We start from the raw sequence: 15,133 nt of genomic DNA, 5'->3' as shown, positions 1-15,133 counted from the left end.
AAATAGGTCGAAACATGTTAACAAGGTACGTTAAAATTTAACACAAGAAAGTTCTTATCATACATATTCCGAAGTGATACAGTGTTAAAAGCTGTGTAATCAAGATGTACAAAAACTATGTGCTTATAGATTTTGATTTCAGTTCAATTTCACTTACTCTAATATCTGAGGAAAACTGAGCACTATTATGTGTAGTACCAGTACTAAATTTGATTGCGGTACCGGTACATTGATTTTATCAACGTTTGCAAATCCGATTCCCAAAAAATTATCTTCTGAAGTTGAATAAATTTTACACATTTCTAGATATTTCCACTTTAGAAAGAAGTATAGATCTATTAAACAAGTTAATAAAGTTTTGTTTTGAAATATTAAATGATTATGATTATGTTACACTTTTCACAGCTGAAGAGGTTCCTGTACTTCCTGAAATTGTAGGACAAGAAACTTCTCTACAAGTGCTTGACTCAAATGAGTCAAAAAATAAGGAAAAAGAAGAGAAAACCTCTGGTAAAAAGAAGAAGCCAGAAGAAAAAACCGGGAAACAATCAAATTCAATCGTTGAAACCTTTGAATCGGTATCAGAACGAAAACCAGTGGACAGGGCTCTGGGAACTGTGACAGAATTACTAGAGGAGTGTCTCAGCAATGTATTTGAAGTGTTCCGTTTTGATCAGAAGTACCACATCACAGTTTCAGCAAGAGATTGTGTGAGGTTGAAGGTTTCCTTCAAACCTCACGAGCCTGGGTACTATCAGGAGAAATTCTTCTTCAAGTTCGATAGCTTCTGTCCTGAGGTACTTGACTTTGTCTTAAGTTCATTTAGTAGTTTTGAGATTAAATCTACATGTTCCAAAATGTGGATAATCTCCAAAACCCATATAAACGATTCTGCTTAGCTTTAAATGTTAAGAACAGGGCTAGTCAGGTTACTGAAGATGTGACAGTTTGCGTCCTGTTTGCCAATAGGAAAGTAGTTGTCAGAAATTACTTGAAATGGGGGCACCTGAACAGGGGAAAAAGTCATCAGAAGCTGAACCTAATGACATATTCATTGCCTAACAGGACTAAAGAATTCTTGGCAATGAAAAGACAGGAATTTAGGGGAGTGGTAGAGCTGTTAATAGTTCACACAACACCAGTATCTCATTTGTTTAATGTAGGACTCACAAATAAGAATTCTGTCGACTGTGCAAGAATATGAAGGACAAAAGTATGGATATTGTAGCTACTTTCCTGCTCTTATTTTTGTGTGCAATATTGCTACCACTTACTGCTATTGCTGCTTATATTACTTATACTGGTACTATTATTATTACTACTGCTGCTACTGTTGTTGCTGCTACAGTACCGGTACTGTTACTATACTACTGGTGCTACTACTACTGTTGCTGCTACTGTTATTACTGCTGTTGCTGCTATGGGACTACTATTATTTGTGAAAGATATTGCTATTACTGGTACATACCTACTCTAATACTACTCCTGCTACTGTTACTACTGAGTTGTTGTCACCATTATTACTACTGCTGCTGCTGTTGCTATTGTTACTTCTGCTACTACTACTAGTACTACTGCTACTGATACCGGTACAATTTTTACCACTACTGGTATTCTTGCTGCTTTTATTATTGCTGTTTAGGTTTGCCATAATATTATTTCTAACGGAGAATTTTCATTATTTTGCTTAAAAACGTGATAAGTTTTGTAGAAAAAACTGCAAGACATGATTAACATTAAGATAAACAATAAAATTATATTCAGTACACATTATGTGGTGCACATTAAATGAAAATATAACACAGAGATCAGTATAAAATAATTTTTGTATCAGAGAAGTACACACCATACACAAAAATCATTTTTACTTTTGAAATACTTTATGATAAGGTTACCAGATTCTTTTCACAATTTTCGGGGACAAATATCGATATATGAAAAAAAAACTACCTTTAATGTTTCTGTTAGAGTGCCATTCACTTACAGGCCTATTGTTTCTACATACCGGGTACCTTAAAGAATTAAAATACTTATTCCATTTACACATTAAAAACGTTCACTAACTACCAGTACTACTTAAACTGCTGGTATTTTCAGAAGAGTGAACTTTTTTAAGGTGGTCTTCTTGGATCCCAATTTTGCAGCAAATCCCTGACAGCTCATATACAAATTGGTTAAGATAGCAAGGATGGCTCCAACAGTTTCAAAACTCTTTATGGATTTTTTGGATCTCTACTACATTTTCACAGAAGAAAAAATTTTCATCACTGAACATTACTTCCAGGAAGATGCGGAGATACTTCGATCAAATTCTGGAACTGTACATAGAAAATAATTTTTTCAGAGAAAATTTAAAAATTTCTCTCTATTTTGAGAGAAGGGTAACATTTTTTCACTCCATTTTATTACTTTCTCTGAAGTTACATATTTCTTCATGCAAGAAATTTTATAAAATAAATTATTTCATCCAGGCCAAGTACATCTGCATTGGAAGAAAAATAATGAAATGTCTCTTCAAATTTTTCTCTTTCTGGAAGATATCTCAGCAATATACATTCTACAGGTATCTTATCTTGTGAATGAATGCCAAAAACACAGTGTTATTCAACAGCATTTTCATAAAATTGTAATAATTAACGCTTAAAACCCGGGGATATCTGGGTATAAATTAATAAATTCGGGGACATTCCAGGGACGAATTTTGTTCGGGGAAAAAAAGCAAAATTCGGGGCCCGGGGACGTCTGGTAACCTTACTTTGTGAGAAAAATCAGAATATTTATCCTATTTATGTACCTGTTCGAGAAAGTTTTTGTTTTTTTTTTTTCTTTATATATATATTTTAATCAATTCCCGTATAAGAACTATCAAAAGAGAGATGAAAATTCAGTAATAAAATTTGATTTACAATTGAAAATGTTCCGTAAATTAATAACATAAAAGGGAACATAATCTCTCTCATAAAAATTGCTTTTGAAGTGTGCTCTGTTGTGACAGGTGAAAGTGGTACTGTCAGGAGAGACGACGGTGCTACCATTCTACGTAAAACCACCAGTTCTAGACCTGCAGTTGTGCTGCATGGATGGTGAGATCTGCCAAGGTAGCTTTTACGTGTGCAGTCTTACGAAAACACCCACTGCAGTGAGTCTCAGTGTGCCCCCGGCATTGCGCAAACACGTTAGTGTGCATCCAAAAACAGCATTCCTGCAGTCCAATGAGGAACAAAGAATGTCCGTGAGGCTGGCACCGAGGTGAGGATGAGAATAATATAGTTTTACACAAGGGTGTACATGTTTATTTTCCGGGGGAGGGGGGGAGAGGGTGATGAAATTCTCGGCTACCAAAGTGGTGTGAGGCCTTCCCGGAAAAAATGTTCAATAATTTGACCTTGTGACAGGGTTGCAAGATTCTCTCATTAGGATTCCCGGACAGATGATGATACTGCGTACCCTAACGTCACACTAAACATTTGAATTAGGTAATGATTAAATTTGCAATACAATTGAAGTTTTTTTTTAAAAAAAAAAAAGAACCATAGTCCAAAAAATGCAAATTTCAGATATTATACGTGTGGTGACAGTATTGTAGAGGCCATCTACAGAGCTAGTTGTCAGTGGGGGGGGGGGGGGGGAAACACCTTACTCCTATGTTATAGGAGTGGAAATTTTGAGTGGTTTTCATAAAATAATCATAGTCCAAAGACTTTTTTTGTGTGAAAACAGCCATTGTACAGGATGATGGTAGCATTTACAAAATATCCCATTCATATCATCTTGAAACATTTATCCATACAATAGTAGTACTACTTCTTACGTACGTGGCAAAAGCCCCCTCAAAGGAAAATAATTAAGCACATGAATTGTTGTATTAGTTATGGAGTCATCTTTAGGTGCAGAAGTAACCCCATGGAAGAAACCCAAGCAACGAAAGGAGAAGAAAGAGGATATATTAAAGAAAAAGAAGATTAAATGAGAGGCACACTTCAGCCACAACAGAATATTTTTTTCTTAAAATAACCATTGTCCACAGTTACCTATATTTTCACATGTATTTCTATGAGACAATTTAAGTTATAAATGTACTTCAGTTTTCCCAAGTTTCTACAACACCCCAAAGAAATGACATGATGAATTCCATACTTGAAGTGTCAACAACACATGCCAGACAGTTTTTTGTTCCTCCTCAAAATTTATGTTTTTGGACTATGGTTGTTTTTACAAAAAAACCTTCTATTGTTTTTATGTTTTTCAACTAATTATATTAGGGTCTAAGCTTTGAATTATGTTACATTTTTGTGTAGATTATGAAATTTCGTTTGAATTACTGATAAAGTAAAATAATGCCATATTACGGCCTGATCTATACAGAAAAAAATACTCGATAATACATTGTTGAAATCCTATCAGTAATAAATCAACGTCCAAAGAGAGTAAAGAATAAAAATACTGTATAATAACTAATATATACACTATAGTATATAGTGTTTATTTCAATAGAGCCCAATAGGAGGCGCCAGAAGGCGATGACAACGACATTCAACATAGGTTGAATGGGATCTTAAAAATTGAATAAGGAATTATAAAAATAATTGTACAGAAATGAGCAAAGAATTACATTCCTTTCTATTTTTTTTTTTTACATTCCGGGATAAATATAACACAATCCAAGATACAGGACACACCATTAAAATTCGAAACAATCCTGAGAAATCCAGAACATCTGGCAACCCTGTCTTGTGAGCATCTGAACATAGTAAATTAGTATGAGTCAATTGTTTAAGGGTTTCAGACAAGTTTTCATGAAAAATGTAGTTGAAAAAAAATTAACAAGAAATGAAATTGCGATTACTAAACGCATTGGAAGTAAATAAATTTTTTGTCAATATAACTGAAAGTAATGGTTTTGTAAAAAAATAAAAAGAATAAAAATTGGTAAATTTTAAAAATGAAATCTCTGCGTACAAAGGGTGAAAAACAAAATAACAATGTCATAGTTTCAAATTGAATTTGAAACAACAAAATAAAAGTAAAACTGTTGAACTTCCGTAACTTGGGGTTACTTTGCTCCATTTTTCTGATATTTTAATTGAAACAGACTTAGAAAATGACATTTTTAAGGAATTATTATTTTTTTGATAATTTTATTAACTAATTTAGGTTAGGTAGATGATACTGGTATTAGTATGTTCAACAAAGAAATACTTGGGTTTCTTCTGTTACATTTTTAAAAAAATGGAGTTAAGTTATCTATATGATGGGGAAACTTTGCACCAGCCTTCAAAACCAATACCTAGAGATGGAATATTTGTTATAGAGCATGTATGACTTCTATTAAGATAAAATATACAGTACTTACCAAAATATAAACAAATTTTAATGCAGAAAAAATGTAAAATACTCTTATTTAAGTCATAATATTCATACTTGTTTAGGATTATATCCCACAGTAATACGTCAGTCGATTTGAAACCTAGACACCAATGAAACTTTTTATTTAAGTGGAGCAGTGTATGACCCCAAGAGCAAAATAACCCTAAGTTTTCAGTATGCAATTTTTTTGAAAACAAGTCTGATTTATCATTTAAAAAATTGTATTTTTCTCTTGCTTTTAGAAAATATTTCTAAAGTTCTCTCTTCCAAGTCCAGTTCTTTCACCCTTTCTCTGTGAACACTCAAAAGACACAAACTTGACAAGTGATCTTGTGATACGGTATTGTACTTCTTAGCCACATTTTCATACAACAAAGTGTGCTAAAAGACTGCTCCGTAGTACATGTTGTTGGCAATATAGACAGGTAGTAAACAAGCATTGTCTTCACCGATCTTTCACACATAAGCATTTCAGTTTTCGTACTTATAACAGCTAATAACAGAATAACTGCTAAGTAAAATAATGATGATTGAATGTTCTTAATATAGCCTAGTAGTTAAGCCCATAATGAGCGCCCATAGCTCTATACATTACAAGAGAATATTCATGCTTGCGTAGACTATATTCTTGGGAGTATCACTCCGCCTTCCTGCCACATGAGACATAAAGGAATTAATCACATTGTAAATAGGAAGTGTCCTTTAATATATCAGCACAATAATATAGTGCTACCATTGATTTCTGTTACAGCTGTAGTCTGGGGACTGATGCTCCTGAATTCTACAATGTGATGACGGAAGTACTTGAGTTTCCTGTGCTCATCCATATCAAGGGAGCTCCATACGGGGATTGTGCCCCACTGCAACTCACTGTACTGGCAGTTGTGACTCCAAGCCATGCTCTAAGTATCCTGCCAGCCTCAATTGATTTTGGTACTGTAACAGTTCTGGAAACCGTGAAATGTCCTCTGTCACTCACCAACAACTCACAAGCAGTTCATGAGTTTGGCTTCCTCAATCTGCCACAGGTAGAAAACGAAATGTTAGTGCCTGTTGTCCATTCGTAATTCCAGAGGTTTCTTGTACTTTTGCATTATATTTGAAATTTCTATATGGCTTAAATAAGTAAGCAGATGGTGGTTTTATTTAGAGGATTGTTGTATTTTTAAAGCTTTGTATAGAAATAAGTCCAGTTTTGGGGACTGTCTTCGTAACAAACTTAACAGATAAGTTACCCTTCCTTTTGTCTTCGATAATAATAGTTCCGACATACTGCTTCAGGATGTAGATTGTTTCCATACCCACATTCACGTAAAACTTCGCACTTATTATTATTATTATTATTATTATTATTATTATTATTACCATCGTTACTATTATTATTACTATTATTTATTTATTTATTTATTTATTTATTTATTTATTTATTTGTTTGTTTGTTTATTTGTTTGTTCCGACATACCACTTCAGGATATAGATTATTTCCACATCCACGTAAAACTTCGCACATTATTATTATTATTATTATTATTATTATTATTATTATTATTATTATTATTATTATTATTATTTCTTTCTTTCTTTCTTTCTTTATTTATTTATTTATTTATTTATTTATTTCTTTCTTTCTTTCTTTCTTTCTTTCTTTCTTTCTTTCTTTCTTTCTTTCTTTCTTTCTTTCTTTCTTTCTTTCTTTCTTTCTTTCTTTCTTTCTTTCTTTCTTTCTTTCTTTCTTCCTTCCTTCCTTCCTTCCTTCCTTTCTTCCTTTCTTCCTTCCTTCCTTCCATTCATTCATTCATGTTCCGTTATATTATATTAAATGATGTGCCATTTCAAAATTTCAATTTTCTTATTTGATATCTTAATTTTTTCATTATTCAATCTTTTTGTGACTAAAATTCAAGCTCCACCAATGACATTAATATAGACTTCTCATAGTATTATTTTAAAAAAGTGGGCATTTAAAAGAAGTTTAAGGAAAATCCTGGGACATTTTCAAGAACAAAAAGAAAAAACAAATAAAGACTGATTAAGAAAGTAAAAAAATTGTCGACAAAAATTTCATTGACAAATTGTAGTGAACATTTGCTTTCTGTATTATGCATTGAAATGACTTTTTTGACATTTGAATGTCCTAAAAATTGCAAAATTTGGAATGCTCACTGCACAGGAACTATAACAGCTACGTTAATGGTTTATTTACATTTGGAGAGAGAACAGATGTTGCTTCTTAAGAATATGTCAGCTGATTGAATCAGATACGTGAGAGTCGAGGAGAGTGACGAAAATGGCTGTCATTAGCGACCTTGATTTGATATAGCACAGTCTATTACTTTAAAAATTATAGTGGTTTTCGCTATACCATTATTTCAGTTTATTGCTTAGCCTGAAGTGCAGCTTCTATATTGATCCGAGTTCATAGATGCAGTCCTACATCAAGAAGTTTTCGGGACAGCGGACATTAAGCAAAAAAAAAAAACGGGATTGTTCTAGAAAAAAAAACCCTACATTTATACTATATGTAATTTATATTAAGTATTCATACCTAAGAATAAATATATCTGTGATTATTTATAGGGAGTGAGTGTCCAACCTGGTGATGGATTTGGTACCATATTGCCAAGAGAAACTATTCCTCTTCATCTACTCTATAGTCCCTCTCTCAGCGATGGACCAGAGCACAAGTTTATATTGCGGTGTGAAACGCTGAAAGCGTTTGGTGGCACCAGACATGTAACTAACTGGAGAAATGCAAAAATTATAGAGCCTACGGATAAGAAACAAGATTCTGACCTCGAGCAATCAATGGTTGCAAATATTGGGAGTTCAGAACAGGAGTCTTATCCTGGCATAGAAACCTCACAACCAACATCAGTGAATGCAAATAAACTGAATTTTGGAAGAGTAAACAATGAGAATAGTCAAGAACAGGAGGATAATACAAAAGCTGAACTGATTCTGCAACAGTCAGGTTTGATTGGTGATGTAGATTCAGTTACACCAGTTGTGCAGCAAGAGCTGTCAAGTGGTGTTCAGGAAGAACAACAAATGATTGAGAATATACAAGGTAAGGTTGGTTGACTATAGAAGGTCAAATTATTGCTAAATAATTGGCATAACATTTCTTGAATTGGAGGATTCAGAGAAGCTGCAGAGTCTACTTTTTATGAGATTGGCATTGGATGTGCAATTTTAATTGAAAAATATCGAACAGTTATTAAGTAACTCTTTAGTTACTGTATTCTTGTTACAGTTGAAATTTTATTTACATGTTGCACTGAAAGCATGATATTTTTAGTAGAGCTATGGTATGGTATAACTGTAGCTTAGACTTTTTCTATTGCTAGTAATGAATATAGAAATTCAAAGTTGATTCTACTTTCGTCTTCAGGCAAACGAAAAAGTATCGTCTTTTTTTTTTTTTCCTAATCCATTGCTTTCGTTTATTCAGAGTGCTACTTGTTTTCGCTTCACCATACGAAATTCTTTCCTGCACGGAAATGTCATATGTACTTCGGTACATTGCAATAATTAAGGATTTCAGCTTTGGTGAGATCTGTGGAACATCTGTTTCTTTCATCTCTCCACTTATTTTTCATAACAGAAAATACCCTTTCCACACAGGCATTCGAACCTGATTAGACAGACAATAGAATATCAACATTAACAATTGTGAGATTTAACTTAAATTGCCTTAAATAAAGAATTTTTATTGACATGGTTTATTTTCCGAAAAGTTACTAAATTAAGCAAGTAAAAACTTCTTGTTGGATAACGAAAACAGAACATGTCTAATATTTAGGCTATATATTTGTGAATGATAAATTATAGACTGACCCAATAGAAGGATTTTACTCGCTTAAGTAAAGAAATTGGTCGATTTTGTATTTAACTTTCGTTGTGTTGAGTAGTTTCCATTTAAATTAAATCTTGATAATCCATGTTGAATCTTTCGTACACTACTTTTAACACTTGAATATAAATAATTGTTGAATTTAAATACTATAATAGTCACAATCATGCCATGGTATGAAAGAAAAATTTCACAACCTCAAGCGGGAATCGAACCTGCGACTTCCTGTTCTCCAGCCAGGCGCTCTACCACTGAGCTATCGAGTTAGTCTCACACTAGAGGCTTGGAATTATCCTTTCATACTGGCGACTCTGTTATAGAGTACTGTCCATAGCGTCTGATCTAGTCAGCACTGCTTATGGGTTGAAAGAAACTTTACAAATGTAATCTTCATCTTACGATGTTTAAATTCATTAATATGTCACATCAACGGACGTGTATACGTCACCAAACATAGTAAGATGAAGATTATAGATAATTGATTAAATTGCGATCTTACTAGTATTAATTGTTTAAGCATGTGCGGCTTACAGCTGTTTCGGTGCTTCTTCACACCATCCTCAGAGCCTACTCAGAGTAGGTTCTGAGGATGGTGTGAAGAAGCACCAAAACAGCTGTAAACCGCACATGCTTACACAATTAATACTAGTAAGATCGCCATTTAATCAATTATTTAATTAAATCTTCTTTAAATTTTGAAAATTCTTTATAGATACAATCTGTATTGAAATATGGACAAACATCTGTGAATTTCAAAGAATCTGCAATCTGTTCAAATTTTCAAAATTCAACACAAGTTAAATTTAGTTTATCAAATGTTTGAAAAATTGTTCTCAGTGTATTCTATGCCGTATGCATTACTTGTCACTTGACATTCTTTCATTTTATCTGTAATTTGGTTATTAAACATATGATATCCATAAAGAAAAGACATGGAATGTTGAAAGAAAATTATGAAAAATGGCCATTCTTTATTAATCCGTAAATACGGGATTTTGGACGTTCTATATGAGGTCAATAAGGGAAAAGCTTTAACAGTCTCAAACACAGAATGCCCTATCCTATTTGTTCGGGACAGCTGCAACCCTAACAGAAACACTATAACCACCATCATCACATCAACAACTTAGTCTTCTTCATTATAATTAGCCTAACATCGTACAAATATTGAAAAACTGGCTATCGTGATTATTGTGCTGTGTGCAGACAACAGAATGTTGCAAAACATAGTCCAATGTGTGGCCCGTGTTGTCCAACCGCCCTGTCAGTTGTCCACCAACATGGTTCAGTTCCCACCCACTTCATGTGGGGGATTCTCCTTAGCAGTCGTGAGGCTGCGTACAACTGAAGTCCCCTCATGCTACTGTGGACTCAAGAAAACTCAGGAAGCCGTGGCACCAACGAAGTTTGAGTTCAAGTCTTCGTGTGATCAAGTAACGGTTGCACCTCATACAGGAGTTCTCCTGAGTGGTCAGGTAGGAAATATGTTTAAAAAATACCACAGTAGTTCTGAATACCTTGATATTTCTGTTTTAAGCACGATGATAGTGAATTTCATCATAGTAGAAGTACTTGTCCTAATCTGAATTAGTAATGCAGCTTTTCTTGGTACTGTACAGAAGTTAAAGAAATTGTATGAAATATTTTAGAACATTGTATACAACTAAATGAATTATTGTTATTTATTTATTTAATCTAACGGCAGATTACAATTGAATAAAAAATAAAAATCATTATCCCATTAATTACAACACTTTCGAACTAGTTTCCCAGTATCTTAATGACTCTGAGGAACTCCGCAGAGCTGGGTATTTCCGGAGGTGTTCTCTGTCCATAACCTCACATGAGTTACAAAGGATTAAAGTTTTATATTTTAATAACAAATGTTACAAAGTCAACCTCAAGAAGAATGACATTTCCTTTATTGAAACAAATTTAATTTTTAGAGCAAGCTAATGTTTTATTTTCAGTCCAGAATAATATTGCGAAAATTTCGTACAGTATCTAATGTGGAACCGTAAAGTGGGGTGACTTTGAACGCCGAGGTGACTTTGAACAGTAATTTAGCGCCTTTCTAAATTAAATGCTGTACCCAATTACGAAAAAACTGAACTAATTTATTGACAACTTAAACAGTTTTTTCGCAATTGGGTGCAGCATTTAATTTAGAAAGGCGCTAAATTACTCTTCAAAGTCACCTCGGCGTTCAAAGTCACCCCACTTTACGGAATGTATTTTGTTATATAGAAACAAGATTTTTGTCCATCATCCTTTAATATACAAATCACTGAAGTTATATATGTGTATATGTATATATCAGTGGCGTAGCATGAAATTTTGAGCAGGGGAAGCTAACTCAAGTTGTCTTTCATGCAATATGAGAAAACGTATTACAAAAATACTCGTACAGTCTTAAAATAAATAGTAGTCAATTTCAAGTCAGCAGTCGAAGATTGGTTGGAACATCGTAAGTAACACCAATAAGGCATGACCTCAAATGATATGTAATAAAATATGATTTCACGGTTTACACATATCTCTTAACAAATAGACACGTACACGTATAACATTAGCTCACTTCCTGTCATACTTAGAGAAATCACAATATTAGTATCATTATGTAAGTATGCGTCTGTCTTTTGGTTGTGTCCTTCATTGACAGCAAGGGAGTCGGTCATTTGTTTTTTAAATCACACTTCTGTTCGTAAGTCGGTCTTGATAATACAATTGTCCTAAAAAAATTCAAGTAAATTAGTGTCAGAAACTGTTATTTCGCTCATTATTTATTATATCAACCACAATGCACACTAACACTTCAACTGAACGCAACTGACGAAAAGGGATAACTCGGAAACTACTTATTTTAAATGTTAAAGCTAGCTTCTTTGCGAGCCTTGCGACTAGGGTAGCTTAGTAAAAGGGATGGAAAGTCTGCGGGGTGGATTACACAGAAGAAACCAGTCTGCTTGGAAGCTGGTGTGTGCAGGCTTCTTGTTTACTGCTGCATCACAAATCATCCTGGGCTGCCGCATCGCAATATTTAATGCGTAAATATAAATTCTATTAAAATTAATAAATAATTTTCTCCATAAACTGCAGGTTTATTATGAAGCTAAGCTTGAAACACCCTGTATATATATACTTTGAGCTATATTCCCAAATTTTTAACGATTATGTATATTTTATAGTTAGTAGATGAACTGAAATTTATTTATATCTACAGGAGGCAAAGATAACACTTATATTTCGACCACAGCTGAAAGACGAAGATATACATCATAAAGCTCGTGTTCTGAAAAGTGCGAGAATCTACCAGGGACAGGAGGAGAAACAAGCTACACAGGTAAATGCAAGAGATTTCAGTATGAACTTAAAATGACGTTAAATGATGTTAAATGAATCATTATAATAGATGTATTGATATTTTAAATTGTTGATGATTCTCACTTTAAAATAATAATAATAATAATAATAATAATAATAATAATAATAATAATAATAATAATAATAATAATAATAATAATGATAATGATGATGATGATGATGATGATAATCATAATGATAATGATATTATAGCTATTCATCCGAAGAAACGCAAAGCTGTAGTTCTCTATTCTGCAATTCATTTCGAAACAATTGACCAGGAGGGAAGTTGACTTGGAAAAGAAAGATATTTATGAGCCATAATATTTGTGACTTGAGCATCCGTTATGGTGTACCTTGTAATTAGTGGTCAGTCATGGGACTGCTTTTTGGTAGTAGAGGTAATACATCCAAATTTACATGGGACATATTAAAAACTTTTGGTATTAAACACCAAACTGTGGAAAAAATGTATCATAGGCATCATTAAAGATTCCTTTAGAGTTTTGAATTAGTACCTTTATTTTAAATCACAATATTTTAATTTGATAGTGATAGAGCTATACATTTTATTTATTAGGCCCTATTATTATTATTATTATTTTTTTTTATTATTATTATTATTATTACCATTATTATTATTATTATTATTATTATTATTATTATTATTATTATTATTATTACATATGTATCATTATTGTAATAATATGTAGTGTATTTGATTAATGTTTTATGAGCATGATTCAAAATGTTCAGTTTTAACAGAAGTTTGCTATCTTATTTACATACTTAATTACAAATGGCTTTTAAGGAAACCGCAGGTTCATTGCCGCCCTCACATACTGTAAGCCCGCCATCGGGACTATCCTGTGCAAGATTAATCCACCCTCTATCATCATATCCTACCTCCCTCAAATCCATTTTAATATTATCTTCCCATCTATGTCTCGACCCCCCCCCAAAGGTCTTTCCCTCCTCTGGTCTCCCAACTAACACTCTATATGCATTTCCGGATACGTGCTACATGCCCTGCCCATCTCTAACGTCTGGATTTAATGTTTCTAATTATGTCAGGTGAAGAATACAATGCGTCCAGTTCTGTGTTGTGTAACTTTCTACATTCTCCTGTAATTTATCATTTTTCAAAATTTATAACTATATCATTCAGCAGTTTAAATAGAAGTTTGCTATCATTTTTCAAAATTTGTAATAATTATATCAATTAGGCCTATTATTTTTCAAACACTCAGATATTTATGTTTTCTAGAATTCAGGATCCTTGCCAATGTAACTGGTCTGATGTTTTAAAACAATAATAATAATAATAATAATAATAATAATAATAATAATAATAATAATAATAATAATAATAATAATAAAGATAATGATAATAATAATGGTAATAATAATAATGATAATAATAAAGATAATGATAATAATAATAATGGTAATAATAATAATAATAATAATAATAATAATAATGGCATAATAATAGTAATAATAATACATTTAAGTAGCATTATTATTATTATTATTATTATTATTATTATTATTATCAACATCATCACCATCATCATCATCATTATAGTCATTAGTTCATTACCATCTTTTTCTTACCATAGAAATTCACGCGGTACGAAATTAATTTTACAATTTATTCTATTTTCATGGTACCACGAATAACATAAAGAGTCAATATTTCATGTCAAAATGTTACAATTTTCTTCTCTTGCAGATCGAATATAGAGTTTCATATCAAAAAGAAAGTTTTGTTTTGTTTGAATACAAAATATTTCTTTTTTCATTTATATATGCCTTTTGAATGATAATTAAAAAAACAACTTTGAATGTAATAAAATTGGTAACCTGATAAAAGCGTGGAATTCTTGTGGGTTGCATGAAATGTATGAGAAAGCATGTGTTATGTTCTTGATATTGATTCTGTAAAATGTTCCATCCTTCATTAACAGAACAAATTAGTAATATTAATGTTAACAAATAGTGTTGCAAATAATTAGTAAACATTACTAATATATTTTAATTCACTCAATTTGTCTGCTTACAGCTCATAGAAGCTCGCGAGAAAGGAAGAAAAGATATAGAAGTTACGGACACAAAGAAATATAAAGAAACGGGAAAGAATAAGAAAGAGGATAAAAGCAGTACGACAAAATCAGAAAAACGAAGTAAAAGTGAAAGTAGTAAGAAAGGCAAAAAGGGAAAAACTGAGAAGAAAGATGATGACAAAAAGCATAAGGAGATAGAAAATAAGGAAGATGCCATTGATCTGGACAGCCTTGAAATTGAACCTGAAGATCTTTTCCCAGCTGAGAAAAGTCTGCTGGAAGTTTTGGAACCTTACACCTTTCACTCAACTGTCACATGCATCATGCAGCCTCTGGATGGGTAGGTGACACATTATTGCTACCTTATTTTTATTGCATTATTATTTATTGTCGCTTTAACTTACAACAAAAGTCATACCGCGACATTGTGTTATTTTGACTGGTAACTGGTGAACAATTTGTTTCCCGTCCCAAAAGTATTGGG

The 15,133-nt window shown here is 32.6% G+C and overlaps 1 protein-coding gene across 1 annotated transcript in view; it reads left to right on the top strand.

The window, feature by feature from the left end:
• LOC138690926 (cilia- and flagella-associated protein 74-like) overlaps window positions 1-15,133 on the top strand; it is a 75,467-nt gene that overhangs the window by 24,276 nt on the left and 36,058 nt on the right. Inside the window, exons 9-15 of the mRNA XM_069816565.1 lie at window positions 406-797; window positions 2,996-3,249; window positions 6,119-6,395; window positions 7,945-8,434; window positions 10,427-10,695; window positions 12,444-12,563; window positions 14,649-14,989. Of these exons, the coding sequence (XP_069672666.1) occupies window positions 406-797; window positions 2,996-3,249; window positions 6,119-6,395; window positions 7,945-8,434; window positions 10,427-10,695; window positions 12,444-12,563; window positions 14,649-14,989 (2,143 nt within the window). The remainder of the gene's footprint in view (window positions 1-405; window positions 798-2,995; window positions 3,250-6,118; window positions 6,396-7,944; window positions 8,435-10,426; window positions 10,696-12,443; window positions 12,564-14,648; window positions 14,990-15,133) is intronic.

This window comes from Periplaneta americana, chromosome 1 (assembly GCF_040183065.1).
Source record: "Periplaneta americana isolate PAMFEO1 chromosome 1, P.americana_PAMFEO1_priV1, whole genome shotgun sequence".
Taxonomy (NCBI): Eukaryota; Metazoa; Arthropoda; class Insecta; order Blattodea; family Blattidae; genus Periplaneta; species Periplaneta americana.
This window is presented reverse-complemented; position numbering and strand designations above follow the sequence as displayed.